The sequence below is a fragment of the Mirounga leonina genome, unplaced genomic scaffold, assembly GCF_011800145.1.
Source record: "Mirounga leonina isolate KUSES-001 unplaced genomic scaffold, KU_Mleo_1.0 Mir_168, whole genome shotgun sequence".
Lineage (NCBI taxonomy): Eukaryota > Metazoa > Chordata > Mammalia > Carnivora > Phocidae > Mirounga > Mirounga leonina.
The window spans coordinates 2,571,072-2,589,256 of NW_023270426.1; the positions used below are offsets into that span (position 1 = coordinate 2,571,072).

At 44.5% G+C, this 18,185-nt stretch overlaps 1 protein-coding gene across 2 annotated transcripts; it reads right to left on the reverse strand.

Annotated features, from left to right (window-relative positions):
- Positions 1-164: 164 nt before the first annotated feature.
- CDO1 (cysteine dioxygenase type 1) lies at positions 165-12,413 on the reverse strand. 2 transcript variants are annotated; one of them, XM_035013948.1, is made up of 6 exons: positions 12,314-12,413; positions 11,959-12,159; positions 8,608-8,685; positions 6,924-7,078; positions 1,872-2,041; positions 165-938 (listed from the first exon to the last, which is right to left on the reverse strand). In XM_035013948.1, the coding sequence occupies exons 2-6, from the start codon at positions 12,126-12,128 to the stop codon at positions 909-911; spliced, it is 603 nt and encodes a 200-aa protein (XP_034869839.1). In that variant the 5' UTR covers positions 12,129-12,159; positions 12,314-12,413; the 3' UTR covers positions 165-908. The 2 variants fall into 2 exon arrangements, with proteins under 2 accessions (XP_034869839.1, XP_034869838.1); XM_035013947.1 differs by having other exon boundaries at positions 12,276-12,402.
- Between the last annotated feature and the right edge of the window lie 5,772 nt (positions 12,414-18,185).

The window sequence follows — 18,185 nt, forward strand, 5'->3', positions numbered from 1 at the left end:
AAGCACAAAAAGGTAAGCTGCTTTGAATGCTTTTTTTTTTTTGGCCCTCTCAACACCTTATCTCATAAAAGCATCTTTTGCATGCTTTTGGTATCCCATTGAAATCTAAGAAAGTATGAATTAAATGAAATTCCAATCAAGTTAAACAGAAAGACAACTTTGAATTGTATTCAAATCCAGTTTTATTAAAATCATTTGGCAATTTTAGTGGTTATACAAAGTCTTTGACTAGGACCACTGGACACATTAGACATGAGTTTGTGTTTTTGGTTTGGCCTGGTTTTAGGGGTACAGGTAGTTCCCTAAAATCTTCTGCCCTCCCTTTCATTACCAAATGGCAAAGTGCCTTGAGTTTCTCTGTCTACAATATCCTGCTACTTATCGGACAGGAATTTGTCAAGTAAGACTGAAAAAATAAAATCCGTAGATTCAAAAAAATCTCTGCAAATATTAAGAACATACAAGGGATATGAAAGACACCTACATTTAGTCCTCCAAGTAACAAGGCAAGCATCTGATGTCTGTGGTTTCTTGTTTTTATTTATTGCTAATTACAATTCAGAGACCAAAGGGTTTCCAAACGCTCTAAAAATCTTCATTGAATTGTTGACATTCATTGACATTCCCCCCATACAGTTCCACTGAATTCAGAGGATAAAACCAGGACAGCACTTGAATTGGCCTTTACAATTACGAGCCCGTTTTTCCTTTAGTGTGTGATTTTTCTTCTGCAGTAGCTTGGAGTACTATCTGCTTGCTCAGTGCTTGACAATTAGCATCTGCCTTGCGGGAGATCTAAGTATTGGCTTCGTAAAGTGTATTATGGACAGCAGCTGCTGGAGGCATCCCTGTCCGGGGCAAAACTTTTAGCAGACCTTAAGCTAAAACCTTAGAGGATTTGGTGCTCCTTAGTTGTTCTCCAGGGATCCTGAAGCTGTCTATAAGAGACAAAGAAAGTTGTGTAAGAATCTTTACACAAGAACTTTCAGCCGGTTCCGAAGGAGTCCTTGCTTTTCTAGCCATGTATGAAAACTTGGCTTTGGCCAGGGAGCCCTGTTGTTTTGTTCCTGTGATAAGACTATCTCTTGGGGATTGGAATGCAGACAAGCTGGGCAATCACCTGAGAAAATTCTGCCCTCGCTTCCCTCCGAGGCGGTACTTTCTTAAGATTTGTGAGGATAGTTTCCAGTACTGGTTTTCAGGCATTGTCTATCTCTGGACATTCTCGTTATGAATTCCAGACCGTTCCCCTGAATGGCCAATGTATTTCACCAGCGGGAGAAGACTGGCCATACCCGATCACGGTTGGCCACCTGATTATTTTCAGGGGGAAACACTTATTCCTCCAGGAGAACACATTACCAGACTCTACTCTCACTGACTCGTGGCCTAAAAAATAGCACTGCTCCAGGAAAAAGCAGCCTGGCACTCAGAATAGGGCCTTGACTTTGGGAAGGTTAACTATGCGCGTGATCTGTGTTGTCCTAGTTCATAGGCCTGTGAACATTAAGTCACAGCAGAAGCAGTGAACATCAAATAATAGTTTTTATTCTTATTTCTCTAAGAAATGAAGGAACATCTTCTTTAGGAAAGAGCATACACTTTTAAGTTTCGCCACACATAACGCTTTGCATCTAATTTATGTTCTTAAAAAAATATAAGTGGCAAATGACCTCTCCCAAATTAAAGAAAAGACTTAGGATATAAGGGTCCCCTCCCCCACATTAAAGTTGCTCTCAGTCTTCACTTCAAGAATACTTACTGCGAGACATTCGGATAGTATCTGGGACCAAAAAAAAACCTCAATGCGTACAGGGTCACGTTGCCGACCCACAGAGCACTTAATCCCAGGAGAGAGAACTTCTACTTACAAACAGAGTCCTGATTCCAAATTTGCTATGGAATGTCATGGTGACTTTGTTTTTATGTCCTGTTCTTTGATCAAAGGCATGGCACGTATCAAACGGCGGGATGTACAAGTGAAGGCTCACGGCGGGTTCCGTGTGGCTAATGTTCTCTACTCGATGTAAGCCGATGGAATCTACATGACACCCAGGAAGGAGAAGCGGATAAAGGAGCTGAGATGACCGACAGGTGCCGGCAAAAGTTCTGCCAACCACGTGAGATCATAAATCAATCTGATACAGACAAGCAGTCACTTCGAAGGGACTTCCCAGTTAAAGATCGTAAGCAATGTGTCCTCTACTCTTTCCCGAAACCCCCCTACAATTGTATTAGAACAATTTTATTTTATTTTATTTTTTTAAAAGATTTTATTTATTTGACAGAGAAAGACACAGCGAGAGAGGGAACACAAGCAGGGGGAGTGGGAGGGGGAGAAGCAGCGGGGAGCCCGATGCGGGGCTCGATCCCAGGACCCTGGGATCATGACCTGCGCCGAAGGCAGACGCTTAACGACTGAGCCACCCAGGCGCCCCTATTAGAACAATTTTAAAAAGGCATCAACCCACAAAGACCAAAAAACAACAACAACAACAAAAAAACCCAACAGCAATGGGAAAATAGAAAACATCAATGAAAGCGTAAAAGTTTGAGGGCTTGAAAGTAGATGAATGGCTTTGCCAAGGACAGAAAGCTAAATCCTTAGCTCCCCGTGAGGAGAGCCCCAAATTAACCTGACTTCCATCTTGATATCATACCTGTATCTACGTATCAACAGCTCAGGGATGGCAGCTTCTGGAAATGAGGATGAAGATGGGGCGAAAAATCCAAGAACTGGTTGCAAGCCTATTAAGTAGAGGCTCAAATCCCTTTTACCACTTCTCTCCCTCATTCCCCTGAGTACAAGTCTGAGATCTATACTCTAGATAAAGAGTCTAACACATGAACTCAGGACCGGTGGATACCAGGTGAAAAACAGGTGATGTTACCAGGTGACCTAAGTGATCATTTACCTACTGAATGGTACGATCCCTGCTTTCTTCCCCACCTAGCTGCCAGAATGCTGCCAGACAGGATTCCACCCCCCCCTCCTCCCCAGCCCGACAGAAGATGGGAAGCACCTTCTCAGGGGATCTGATCGGCTCTAGAACAAAGCTCTTCAAGATATCGCTACTGGTTGTTCCTCAAGGAGAAATGTCTGCCAGATTATCCTGGAGGGAAGTCTAGTTGACACACACCATCCATGTGTTCAGAGCTACCAGTTAACTTTTTTTTTGTCCCCAGTTTCAAATATTAGCATACAGCCAAGGCCACGAGACAACTGAGCAAGGCCTCTAGTAGTAGTAAAGACAGGGTCCAGAGCACCCCCCGCCCCCACCAAAATGCAGACCCTTGAAACAGACACTGCTCAGGAGAAGACTTAAAAATTTTTTTATGATTAATATCCTCAGAGAGAGAAGCTCAATACCACAAAAAGGACCAGAGAACAAAAGGAGTTTCAGAAACAAAAAGAAATAGCTGAAACAAAAACCTGAATAGAAAGGTTGGAAGAAAAACTGAGGAAGCTAGAAAAGACTCAAAGAACAGAGAAATAAAAAGAGAAAATAGGAAAGAAAAAAAAAAATCAGATGGCTAGTTCAGGAGGTTTCATATCTGAGCAATAAGAGGTTCAGAAACAGAACCAAAACACCAAAACCAAACAAAACCCCAAAGAAATAACTTGAGAATATTTTGACTAGAAGGACACAGATTTCCAGAATTAAAGAACCCACAGACTACCCAACACAATGAATAAGAGTCATGAATCAAGGTACAGGACTGTAATACTGGGGATAGGAAAAGATACCAGAAATTCCAAAGTTTCTAGAAAGAAAAAATAATTACACAGAAAGATTCAAGAATCAGAATGGCACCAGGCTTTCAAAAAGAAGACAGATTGGAAACGAAAAGTCAAGGGATTACCTTCATAGTTCTGAGAAAAGATCCTAGGTCCTAATTCCACATCAGGCTAACTTACCAATCAAGTTGCGAGGGTAGAACAGAGATTTTTAGATACATGAGGTCTCAAAAACTTACTTTCCATGAACCCTTTCTTTCTCATAGAGCCAATGAAGATATCTTCCACCAAAGTAAGAGCACGAACCAAGAAGGAAGCAGACAAGTGATCAGGAAAAAAGGGGATCAGTAATGGGAAGGAGCACAGGGAATGCCTGCATGATGTGAGGGGACCCCAGGATGGCAGGTGAGCCCTGGCTGAGAGACTGATCAATTCACATTGAAGTAAGTCTAAGGGCGCTGGGGGAGAGGAAGGAAGGAAGGAAGGAGGGGAGGGAGGGAAGAGAGGAAAGAGAAAATACTCAAAAATATGTTGAGAAAAAATTTCTTGTTAGGAGAGAGTTTGAGGTGTAATCAAGGAAGGAATTCAGTGTTAATTAGTGTAGTTAAGGTAGGCACCAAATTATGATTTATACTTTATGATCTGGCTCCATGAGCTCGTATAAGACAACAGCAAAGCCTAGAAGGTGAAGACTGAGGTTCTATCCCAGCTATAGTTAGACCACCTTCCAACAACTCACAACTTCTGGGATCTTTAGCCGTTTTCCTCATTTCCCAAAATGGGACGTAATTCTCGGATATGCAGACTTTGTGGTTCTATAGCTTACTGCTCATGATAGACCGGCTTAAGCACACTTTTGAACCTAAGTTCTACATTCTTAAGAGATGGCCACCCTTACACAAATTGTTTGTTTCTCCAATTGCAAGTGCATACACTACTCAATGCAAGCTGCACAATCCTGCAGTCACAGCCCCCACAAAACCTAGTCATCGTCCTTTAGAGAAGCCCCTGAAACTCTTGTCTGGTATCTACTGTTAATAATCCCAGCATCCATCCATCCATCCACCCGCCCATCCATCCATCCATCCATCCGTCCATCCATCCGTCTTTGCCTCCTTTCCTTATGCCCATGGTGTACCATCTCTCACAATAACCTTGGACCTTTCTTGGTGATACTTACCAATGCCAGTTTGGTCTAGGCATGTCTACCATTTGCCTTTATGTAATTTGGTCTCCTTGTCTCAACTTTCTTTTTTCTCCACCCCGTGTTGCACGGAATCCATCAAGATACTCCCAATAAAATTCTACTGACCAAAGCAAGCTCTTACTTTCAGCTGGTTTTGGAGGCCCCAGGCCCTCATCTCACTCTACTCTCTTCCTACTCCTGTCCAAGCCCATTCTCCCTTGTCTCTAGCAAGACCATTCCGGAACTTTTCATTCTTTGTAATGATTGTGACTTCCCTTCCCTCACATTCTTCCCTGTACTCGAAACACCGTTCCCACCATCAGTACCCATCTGCACCCCTCCTGCATCGGTAAAAATCAAGAGTTGAACTCTCGAGGCTTTTCATCTTGTGGGCAATTCGTCTACAGAAATATTTAGCTTTTCCCACCCAATATTTTACCGACTGGCAAAATTTCCCAGAAAAATCAGAATTTCCCACTTCGGTGGAAAAGGAATTTGAACCATGTGGCTGGAACTGAGTGGCCATCACTGTCCCCCTTAGTGTGGCTGGAACTGAGTGGCCATCACTGTCCCCCTTAGACAGTGTGGCTGGAACTGAGTGGCCATCACTGTCCCCCTTAGATAGTGTGGCCTGCACACACCAGGACCCACAGCCTTATTCTTGGCCTGTATGACTCACTTACCTTACCTGCTTGGCTCCTATAGGTTTTGCACTGAAGACCCTTGAAAAAAAGCTTACCTCCTCTTTAAGACCTAATCTAGTTTCACAAAGACTCTGGGACTCTAGCTGAAAGCAATTATTCTGAAAGGCTTTTTGGCTTCACTGGGAGGAATACAGGCAACAAAATTGTTCCAGGAAATTTGGTATGTCTTATATATACCAACCCTCAGATAAAAGCTTCCCGCCACATAAGAAATGGACCCCTTTGTGTTTTGTGAATGGGGGAGAAAATTTCCCATACTATCTGACCTTTGTAAGTGGCTTACATTCTTAAACTAATGAACAAATTCAGGTCAAGTGTCAAAACTAATATGGGACTTTAAGAGACAAGAAAAAAGTTGCATGGCCAGAAAAAAATCTCTGTAGTATTTTATTTTACATCAATGGGATGACATCCCAATTAAGAGTACGGGCTTTGGAATCAAATGGCTTGAGTTCAAATCCTGACGGGCACTTAAAAGCTGAGTGACTCAGACGAGTTATTTATTGTTCCTGTATGTTGGCAATCTCATCTATAAATGGGAATCAAAAATGATCTCCCACCACCTTTAACAGGCTTTTTGGAAAGTTACTATCTCCTTTAGAAATACAGATGTTAATCACAGCCTCTTCTGAAAAGCATCTGGCTCTCCCAGATCACATTTAGGAGAAAGAATGAATTCTTGGTAGAGATCTATAAATCATTGGTAAATAATGTGCTCTATAAAGATTCCCTTGAGAACATGCTTTTAAGTCTGCTGTATGTATTTTATAAAAACAGGGACTAGCCAGCATTCTTAATCATTTCCAGAACATTTCCTTACATTTTCTAACACAAAGACTAATATTTCCAACCTGGCCTCACTCCCTTATTAAGAGAATCTACTTTTGGGGCACCTGGCTGGCTCAGGCCACAGAGCATGCGACTCTTGACCTCAGGGTTGTGGGTTTGAGCCCCATGTTGGGTGTAGAGATCACTCAAAAATAAAATCTTTAACAAAAATAAAAATAAAAGAATCTACTTTTGTAAATTCATATTCGATGCTAACTGTCCTCAGACTTGGCAGGAAATGACTTTTCAGTGCATCTACTGCACGTATTTTGAATAAAGTGATTCTAACTCAGATGCAAAGCTTAAAAAAAACAAAACCTACTGCTTTTAGATCATTTTCCAAGTATCTGAAACCATGACTCCATGAACCAAAGTCTGCTGGACGTGGGCAAGTAAGCAGTATTTCAGAAGGGAGTTCAAGGCTTTTCCCACTTGCCCTTAGAAAAAGGTATTCGATGTTAGTTACCGTTGATGTAGGCACACTGGTTTTCTCTCAAGATTCTTTCAGACTTCTTGATCATCTCGTTGGATTTTTTGTCAGGCCAGGCAAATAAGGTCTCCTTTAGATTTCCCTGCAGCATCTTCAGAAAGCAGTGGGAGTCGGTGTGATCATGGATACTGCTACATATAGACACAAAAAGACAACGGAACTCAGTGGATGGTCCAGCAGCACCCAGAGCCGCATTAACACTCTGCCCAGAGCTGATTACTGCTGCACACTGTCGAGAGGACGGGTCACAGACCATTTCAGCTGGCTTTGTAAATGTCATCGATTTGTAATTCACAGCGTTCAGGGCAACACGTAACATACTCTGTCTTCCGTATCGGTGCATATACGGGGTGCAATGCTGATGCATAACCGAAGTACAGAACAGTGCGTTTTTAAAAATCGGGTTGTACTACTACTTTGATAACAGAAATACAAAACCAGCAACCTTTTATCTTCTGCAAGACACAGCTTTTAAGAACTCAATTAAGCTGGGCTACAACTCGATTATAAAACCTCAGAGACATTTGAGAAAGGATAAAGATAATCATCTCTCATAACTGCATCACACTTGTAAGATCACTTTATAGTGGGTTTTTTTGCCCCCCCAGGCCTTTTCTCTTTTCTCCTGCCTTTGGGGGACAAAAGGTATGTGTGTTAACACCCAGACGTTCTACTGCCATCATGTTAATATTTTGTAGATTTAGAGTACCCTACCTGTGATTAACTCCCAACAATGGAGGGAGAACGGAAATATACTGGATTTGCAGAAAATATTTATTCATGTAACCTTGGGCTAATAAAAGGTATGAACCTGTATATGTTATTAGCATTTATCTTCTATGTTGAATGCATAAAACCATAAGAACTCATTTCCTAAACCCACAGAGCCTAGTCCTACTCTTGACATAATCTGCTTTCAAAAAATATTGAATGAATGAAAACAATGCCATTCTGTATGAGTAAAATCCTCTATAGACCTAACTCCCCCCAAACCTCATAAATTCAGGTCTCCTCTCTCCCATCAAAAACGGGTCTGCCAGTATTGTTTTTACCATTCTCAAAAGCCCGAGGAGGATCTGTTTACAGAGATAACAATACTCACAAGTGTAGAAACTAGGGACAAATTAAGGAACCAAGTTTCAAAGAATTGGTATTAGTTTAAGCTGCCTTGCCCTCTACATAAAAAACTAAAAAGAAAGTAAAAAAAGGCAAAGACAGTAAACAATTAACTTGAAGTAGCAAGAAATTTTCTGAATTTGTGAATTGCTCTTCTGGGTCCAAATGTGGACCCTTTCGTCTTTGGTCCCATAACTGTTTACAGACTTCAAAGCACCACAAAGGTCAAGTTTTAGCAAAATTCCGTATACATTTAACTCTACAGAAGACACAGAGAGAGAGAGAGAGAGAGAGATTAAGTTAAACTGGTTACTACCTCCTTCGATTTACTACTCATTTGGGGGGCTGGTTTTGATATACATGGTGTATGCCTAAACCCCTGATGTTAATTCCCATGAGAATTTCTGTTGGGACATTTTGAACAAATAACTGTATCATGAAATTTGTTAATGCTCCCAAGACCTGTAGCCATTCTGGTACTGGCCTTTTCTTAGGCTGGACTAGATCATCGACTAAGCATCTGCAAATGAATTAACTGTATTACCTGCCATGTCCTTCACCCCAACACAGAATCATTAGGTTGAATTTTCCATTTCCTTCATCCACAAGATTTCGAGTATACCTGAAAGGAAGGTATTCAGAAGTTTGAATCTGGTTGATGAAATACGCATTGGGAAAAAGAAGTGTGTCACAAAGTACGGCTCACTTACAAAAGTGAACATTTCTACCTCTAAACAACTTTAAATGTGGTTTTCTAATTAGAAAAATCCAGCACAAATGAAAACAAGTCATTTTTTCAGGTCATTTTGGACATTTTTGTATTTTGTATCACCACGTTTATAACTGCTCTGTTGTAATTAATGGCACAAAAAAGGTAAGGGGGGGGGAGCAAATTCCTTGATTCTCCTCCTGACGGCCTCGAACTGATAAAAAGAGTAAGTTTCTTACAGAGGTATTTACAAAGTACATTACGGCTCCAGGCAAGAATGTTGCTATTTTTTTTTTTCCCTTCCTCCCTGTAGCTAAACCAGAACGTAAGAAACAAGTTTCATTAAATAGCTGTTTCTAGAATTCTCCTTAGTATTTGCTATAACCCAAACACAAACCACATTCAAAAGCACTCATAATGGAAAATTCCTCCACAAATAGGGTGGGGATTGACTTAAGTATACAACAAAGGACACTCCATAGGGAAGTAAATAACACTCTAAACCTTTTCCAGGAGAAACCAGTAACTGGCCACAAAAAATCCCAAATCGAAAGGACCACAAGCACACCATCAGTAAAACAAAAACCAAAACCCACTTTTAAAGTTTCTCTTGGTCGAAAAGGTACCATCCACACCATCTAGTTAGCAAAGTTTGATATAAATCATGACATTCACTTAGATTTTTTAAGACAAGGAATCTTTCTCCCATATTTGGGGGAGTGTTTGATCACACGGTCCTCTGTTCGTTTATGTCCTGAATGCCCCTTCCTCCCTTTTCCTCCCCAGGCAGGAGGCCAGGTGCTGGCAGAGCGGGAGCACGGAGAGAAAGGTGATCAGTAAGTGCTTTTTAGATGTCAGTCATCCTTACTTGGTAGCCCTTGATGACCTCGCAAGGGGCTGTGCACACAGCCTTTAATTCCCAATAAACTCCACTTTTGGTGTCAGGATACTCTTTTTCTCCCTCTACCAGTCTTGGGGTCACCCCCCTTGCCTCTCTGGAGCTATTTCCAGAGACGTTACCATCTGGCTCACACTAGAACATTCTGTCTTGGTTTGTCTGCACTGGCTTTCCCAAGGTCAGAGATCAGAATCCTTTGCAGTGCTGGACACCTAGGCCATGCAAAAAAAATACTATCAAAATGATTTGCACTGTCCTACATCTCTCCCTCCACACTGCCCCAGCTGCCCACCCAGGACTGCATCGTTATTTTAGTTGCACTTCCGGATGCCTGTGCATAGATCAACACAAATGCTTGCATTTCAAGTGACTCAGAGCTTATCAATCAAGAGGAACTGAAAGCCCCTGGAAATGCCATTGTTCTGAAGATTCAGAGCCCTTCCAGCCTACCGTGGTTGGTGAATTTCACTTGGTCAATGATCTATCTAGGCTGAGGGCAGGCGCCACGCATCAGCTGGAAGGTTAGTGGTTGTTTGGAGTGAGGACTCGGAATAATGATGCTAATTTGACTCTCGGGGCTCCTACCTGATATAAGTCTGACCCAGTGCAGGTAATCCAACCTTTTTTTTTTTTTTTTAATTTTTTTATTCTTATGTTAATCCCCTTACATTACAACATTAGTTTTAGATGAAGTGTTCCATGATTCATTGTTTGTGCACAACACCCAGTGCTCCATGCAGAATGTGCCCTCCCCAATACCCACTACCAGGCTAACCCATCCTCCCACCCCCCTCCCCTCTAGAACCCTCAGTTTGTTTTTCAGAGTCCATCGTCTCCCATGGTTCGTCTACCCCTCCGATTTCCCCCGCTTCATTCTTCCCCTCCCGCTACCTTCTTCTTCTTCTTCTTCTTTTTTTTTTCTTAACATATATTGCATTATTTAATCCAACCTTTTTATTGCCTACCATTCCTCATCTGTAAAACAGTTGGGTAAGAATTGTACCTATCTCACAGAGGTGTCATGAGCTAAATGAGTTAACATGGTGTATTAAACTGCCTGGAAGAGTACCTGGCCCAGAATAAGCCCTCACTTGGAGCTAGCCGCAAAATTAAAAAGTGGACTCTGCTGCTTTACTGGTAGCCACAGAAGGATAGGAACCAAAGGAACTTCCTGGAGGCACGTACAAGTGGAAAATGGGATCTTAAGCAGGCTTCGCTGTTGTATTTCAAATCCTAAAATACAGAGGAAACAGCCCTTGCCGACAAACACACTTACCTACGTTTAGGTAGGGTGACTAAAAGGAACTGCTCCCAAGGAAAACAATCTCTGCTTATTCTTATCTTTCGAGTATTTTTCTCTACCTACCCTCAGCCCAACCAGCCATAAAGACTGAATCGCTAGCTGCCCTTCAGAACAGAAAACCCTCACCCTTCAGGGGGGGATCAGGTTTTACTTCCGGCGCTAGAGGATTGGTAGAGAGATTCATTTTTACTTATATCACGAAGCCAGAGCTGCAAAGGACCATCTGACTCCAGCACATCTGGGAAGCAGCGGTCTCCCATTTACATTCCAGAGCCTCAGAACTAAGGATTCGAGAAAGCATATTGCCTGGGGGCTGAAAGGGAAGCACTCCTTGAATTCACAACCCTGAGAGTGGGTGGAAATAACCCCACAGCCCTGCAAGTTAAATGGGTCTGGGAGGGTCAGCATGAGCTGAAAGCAGCTATTTTATCGTGGCAAAAATGGCTGTTGGCAGGTGCCCGGCCGCGGGCGACCGACTGATGGAGAACTGGCTCGGGGGACTGTGTCCTCCACCGCCACCCCTTTCTCGGGATGGCTGACGGAGTTCTCTCCAGGGAGCACGCTCCGTCCCCCAGGGGCGGCGGGCCGGGAAAGCCCAAGCGCGTGGGGCCACCGCGGGCGGGGGGGGGGGTCTCCCCGCACCGCCGCGCCCGAGGCGAGCGAGCAAGCCGGAGGGAAGAGCACAGCTCCCGAGGCCGAGAGAAGGAGCGGAGGTTTGGAAGCGTCCGGATGGACCGGCGAGAAGAGGGCAAAACACTTCGCAGCGGTGCAGTGGCCTCCGCGCCCGGAGCCTTCCGCAGTCTCCGGCCAGGCCGGGATGCTCCGCCTCTGGGCCAAAGCGCCGAGCGCCAGCCCCGCGGCTCGAGGCCGAGAAGGCGCAGCGCGGGGCTGCGGGAAAAGGCTGGCGAGCGGCCGGAGGGTGGGCGCCGCGGGGCGTCGGAGCCCTGCGCGCGAGCTCTCGGGGCCGGGGCTAGGGCGCGCTCACCGGTACTGGTCGAACTTGGCGTACGCCGCCCACTCGGCGGGGTCGCTCTCGTAGGCTTCCAGGACGGCCTGCACCTCCTCCACGTTGACCTCCTCGCCGGCGAAGAGCTGGTGCAGGACGCGGATCAGATCCTCCAGGGTCCGCGGCTTGAGCACCTCGGTCTGCTCCATCCCTCGCCGGGCTGGCGGCGCGCGCGGCTCTCTGCTGGGCGGAGCGCGGGGGAGCGGGGGGCGAGGGACCTCAGCTGCTGGCTGCACAGCTGCGCGCGCGGGCGCACGCACACCCACCCACCCACACCCACCCACACACACACCCACCCCAGACGCTCGAGCGCCACAGCTAAAGAGCCCCCCACCGAGATATCAAGAGGCACCCCCAGGTCCCCCAGCAGCGTGGCGGATCCGGGCTCGCGGTAGAACTCGCCGCGCGCACAAATCAGGACCGAGTCGGCGGGGTCCGGCGGCCCGGCCCTTTTTAAGCTCTCGGAGTCGGCGGGACTGTACCAACGGCCCTCGGAGGGTGGGGAGAGGCGGGGAGCGACCTGGGGACCGTGGCGGAGGCGGCGGGAGCGTGCGGACAAGGTCCACGCACGCCGCCCCGGGTCCCCTCTTCCCTCCCCACCCCCCGGCACGGCGGCGCTCCCGGGGACCCCGGCTCCGCGTCCCCGCCGCCTCGGTGGGCTTCTTGCCGTCCCCCGCCCACCTCGGCGCGGCGCGTTGCGTCCGCCCATCCTGGCCCCTCGGCTCCGCGCCCCCCTCCACTCGCGCGTCGCCGCCGCCCTGGGAGGCTCCCCGCCGCGCGGGTCGGCGATGCGGGGACGTAGACCGCAGAGGGTCAGGAGAAGGCTGGGGCGGGGCGGGGGGCGCGCTGAGGAGGGGGGAGGGAGGGGCCCTCCCTTCCGAATAGAAGTGGGAACTGAGAATTGCTTGCGAAGGTGGACGAGGGCGTCCACTCCCTAGCTGGAGAGCTCCTGTGTCGTCGACTGAAAGTATCCAGAACAGGTTCCAGGCCAGGTGGAGGAAAAAAAGTGGAAGTCTGTCTTGGAAAAAACATCTAAATGTACTGTACCGAAAATACAATTTTCACAAAGGACACTCGGGTCTCGAGCAAGACGAGGGAGACGTTGGGAGGCCAGGGAACCCCTCTTCAGTTTTAAAATCAAACACTGCCTTTAAAATAATGTATTCGGTGCAGAGACCGGATGTATCATTAATGGCTTCTAAAGCAGTAATTTAAAGGGTTCTAAGGAGGCTTTTAAAATCAAATCGAGGAGTGCACTTGAAAGAGCCTACTGGTTAGGGAAACGTGTCTCTATGCTGTGCAGGGCACTCAGCACGGTTTGTGAAGGACACGAAGTGAGTATGAATGAAAATAAGTGTGAGGGACAGAAGAAATGCAAGTATAGATTCATTGTCTCATTATAAACGGACCCAGGGAATAATTCGGATTCAAGGTTATTGAAAGCCTAAATTTCTCAAAGACCAGTCTTTCCCCACTCCCCCACCCCCATTTTGCTTCAATGTATGTGTGTCTACATATTTACATTTACTTGTGCCACCCAAAGTCTTATTTTAAACATCTCTGTTTTAAACTGATTACACTGTAAGTATTCTAATAATGTTGTTAGGGAGTAAAAATGACAGTGCAATCACCATTGTTCAAAAAGAGGTAGAAAGCGCCTCAGAAGCCAACCTTTTGTGATATATATAGGTTGCTGAGAGGTGGTTAACTGAAGTATTCTGGGGCAGAGTACTTTGTACACTTTTTATTGTTTACTCGAAAAAATTTTTTATTCTTATGTTTTCTATTGAGTCTCCGAATTACTTCATTTTAGCTATCCTAATCTACTTTCACTGGCTCTTCTTGACCTTCAAAGACTTCAAGAATCCTAATATAGCTGCATTCACACATTCATATTCATTGCCTCTCTTCTCTACATCTTCCCACAAACAGTTTCATTGGTCATTTCTATGTGGATGCCTCCCACTTCTCCCTAATTTTATATACTGAGAGCAAGTTCTATTTAACATGGTTTGACACCTAAAATGCAACATATTTGAAACTCCTTTCAAGTGTGCTTTTCAACTCCGGTAGTTTCTATTTCTGCAGAGAGGCTACCTAGGCTCAAAAACCACATCCACCATGGTCTACCCCTTTCCTTGCTTCATTCTCAAACCCTTCTACCAAATGCCAATTTTTGTACCTCTGTATACTTCATGATTTCCTGCTTTTCTATTCCTATTGCTACTACACATGCTCAAGCATCTATTTTGGATAGATTATTGTAGACCTCCTAAACTGGATTCCTTGGTTCCAGCAACCCCCCCCCCCCCGCCCGCCACCGACCTTGGGGTGAATCCTTTATTCACAGCCACTAGATTCATTATCCTAAGGCAACAACTAATGATGTCATTTCATAGTCAGGTATTTTCAGTAACTCTTATTTCTAATACACAATGTTTGTCAGTCTGGCATTCGAAGTTTGCCACCTTTTGCCATTTTTCTTTTTAAAACAAATATGATCTTCCAGTGAATTAGTGACTATCTCTTGTGTTTACCCAATCCATTCTTTTGCTTAAGCTTTTCCTTGTGACTAGACTCTAGAAGGCCATTTCCATATATCCAAATCTTACCTTAAGTCTTAGCTCAAATGCTTTTCTCTCAAGTGAGCTAGCTGTATCTCACCCTGAAAAGGGGCGATAATCAGTATCCTTCTTAGGGCACTTACTACGTCAGAGCATGTAATGCTGTTGCTTATGTGAATCATAACATGACACGCACAACATTTAGGACAGGCTCTGCTTACATTTTACTTTTATATCCCCCTCAGTGCCCGGCACACTGTGCCTTGTGTATGCATGAATGACAAAGTTAGGAAAAACAGAGGTAATTGGCTAATTTGACTGCTAGCTAGGTTTTCTTTAGGGATCCTGGGGTAGTGAGTTCAAATCCAGCAGACTTCTCTCAATTGCTTTTGGTTTCTGTGCAAAGGACACCTGAATTCTTCCCAGAACAGTTACACTGCTGAAAAGGAGGAGGAGGAAGAGGAAGAAGGGAAGTAGTATTTCCACAGTACTTGGCATTGCCCAGGGCAATTTTCAGACACTGACATAGGGTAGATATCCACAGCAGGGAACAAGAGTTACTAAAGGTCTGGAAGTAATGGTCTATCCATCTATTCAACACATTTTTTAAAAAAGCATGTGCTATATGCCAAGAATTCTTCACAAAATGAAGTCTCTGCCCTTAAGGGGCTTATGCTCTTAGGAGGTGTGGGGGTGGGGGTGAGGAAGGTAGACACCCAACAAATATTATAGTATGCAGGGAGAAATGGGCACGTAATGTACACAAATATATAATGGAGACAAATACAGCAGGAGAAGCTGGATAGAGAGGGTGGTGAGGAATTGTCATTTTAGGGGAGTTCAGGGGAACACTTTTCTGATGAAATATTTCAGCAGGGACTGAAGGAAGTTAGTGAGACTTGTAGCTGGAGGGGGAGGGGGGGAGTTTACAAGTAAACAGTTAAATGCAAAAGCCCTGGGAGGAAATACTAAGTGCTTGTTGAACATGGATGTGGGCAGCGGGGCGTGGAAGTAGGGACTACAAATCAAATACGCCCTCACAGAACAATGGAAGCCATTGAGGGATTTTGGCCAGAAAGCAAGCAGATCAAGGGAAGCCAATTAGATGGCTATTAAACAACAATCTGAGTGAGATAACAGTGGCTTTGGCCAGAGTAGGGGCAGAAGAGAGGAGAAATGGTTGCTTTTCTAACAGGTTTTGAAGGTAAAGGTGTCAGGATTTGCAGAGATTTGAAATGCGCTGTTAGAGAGGGATCCAGAATGAGTCAAGATGGGGCGCCTGGGGGGTGGGGTGGGGGGCTCAGGTCGTGATCCTGGAGTCCCAGGATGGAGCCTCCAGCCCCGCTCCCTGCTCATCGGGGAGTCTGCTTCTCTCTCTCCCTTTGCCCCCCCAACCTCTCATGTTCGCTCTCTTGCTCGCTCACTGTCTCAAATAAAATCTTAAAAAAAAAAAAAAGAGTCCCAACGACTGGAAGGAACAGATTTGCCATTGACTGAGAGGAGATTTAGCATGACTGGGGGTGGGGATGAGGCAAAAGATAAGCTTTAAAGATCTAGGCAGTAGAACAAACAGTAAATAGTTGGCAGAGGCGGGAGGAAGACAGGAAGACAGTTGTGTAAGGAACAGAGCCATTTCAGAACGATGGGGCCTTCTTTATGGCGATGGCCACACGCTTCATGTGTATCCGCTGTTGAGGACAGAGAAGGAACTGCGGATCTGTAAGGACTCCCCTAACTTGCTCAAACATACATGTTTTGTTTTTCATTAACTTTAGGTAAGAAAACAGAGGTACATCTAGTATCTGGTACCAAATCTTTTTACTTTCCATTATTTCTAAAAACTCAAGTTAAAAACATTCAAGTTCAGTTTAAATCTAAAAACCTGCCTAATTAGAGCAAAAGTGCCGAGAATAGGGATCTTGTCTTATACCAAAGCTGAGGGCGTAATAGGCACTTAGTATGTGAGTCAACAAATGGAAGGTACAGTAAGAGTTGTTTCAAGGCTTTCGATAGGTTTGGCCTAACTGCCCCTTGAAGATGTAGTGTTCATTCATATTTCATGCACCAAGAATATGACAGTACTTATTTCCCCACAAATTTGCCAATATTGACAGTCACCGTGCTTTCCACAACTGCTACTGTGGTAGGTGACAAATAGCATCTCGTATTTATTTGGGTAAGTAATGGGGTTCTGCACTTTTTGTGCTTTATTAGGCATGTTATTATAAATTTTTTTAAAATTTGAATTCCAGTATAGTTAACAGTGGTATGTTAGTTTCAGGTGTACAAAACAGTGATTCAACAATTCCATACATCCCCTGGTGCTCATCCTTAAAGTGCTTTCCTTAAATCACCATCACTACTTCACCCATCCCCCCACCCACCTTTTTTCTTTTATGAATTGCATTTTAATATTTTTGCTCAGTTTTCAGGTTTTTTTTTTCTTTCTCCAACTGAAATGAGTTCTTCATACACACTGGGTACTAAAACCATTCATATGTTGTAAATATTTTCCTTTATCTTCCACCATATAAAAATTTAAGATTTATTTCCTTTAATGTTGCTTTGCCACATTAAATATCTTGCAAGTCACATTTAAAAAGTTCATTCAATATATAATGAATTACTGATTATATATAAGAAAATGTACTAAATATTATGTGTGGGCAACCAAATAAAAAACCAAAAAGCATCCTATTTTCAGGCACGTTACAATCACGAAAGGTTGTTATATGCACATTTATAATACAGTATGCAGTAGGGCTGTAATAGTGGAAGTTCGCTGGGAGTGCTCTTATGAGGGAGAGAGTATCCTGAATGATTTAGACAGGCTTTAAGGAAAAGTTAAAATCAGAATTAGGCAGAGAGGTAAGATTTGAAGCGGGGGAAGTTCTACGCAAGTGAACTGCATGAGCAGATATAAGACGCAAAGCACGAGGCGCATTCAGGGAACAGTGGGTAGTCCAGCGTGGGTTGGCTAATATTGTAGAGAAAGAGAATGACTACACCTGCTGAATTGTTTTGAATACTTTCCCATCCATTATGTGGTCTGTAGCTGACTCCCCCAGTGCCAGAAGTGGTAATTACCCAGATTAGTAGAATGCTTGGGAAATGAAACAGAAGCTGTAGAAAGGGCGATTTTCATTTTCATACCCCTTGCACACCAAAGACCAGCCCACTTTGGTTCTGCACAGATGAATCAGGTTGACTAAGGCCCTATAATCTAAGGCATAGTCTGCACTTTCAGTTCTCTAAACTAAGTAGGTATTTAAGGTCCCCTGAGGGTTTAAAACATCTAGGAAATCATAGATGCCACGAAGTATCGAAACTTATTTGGATCACTGATAAACATTCTCAGCTTACCTTAGACCCTAAACATGGGTAACTCTTGATGAAATCCCTGGCACAGATTCGGCTCAGGTCATGATCCTGGAGTCCCGGGATCAAGTCCCGCATCGGGCTCTCTGCTCGGCAGGGAGTCTGCTTCTCCCTCTGACCCTCCTCCCTCTCATGCTCTCTGTCTCTCATTCTCTCTGCCTCAAATAAATAAATAAAATCTTTAAAAAAAAAAAAAAAAGAAATCCCTGGCACAGATACCGTCAAAAGCGGAAGCACAGTTCTCATTATAGATGTTCCGTGGGC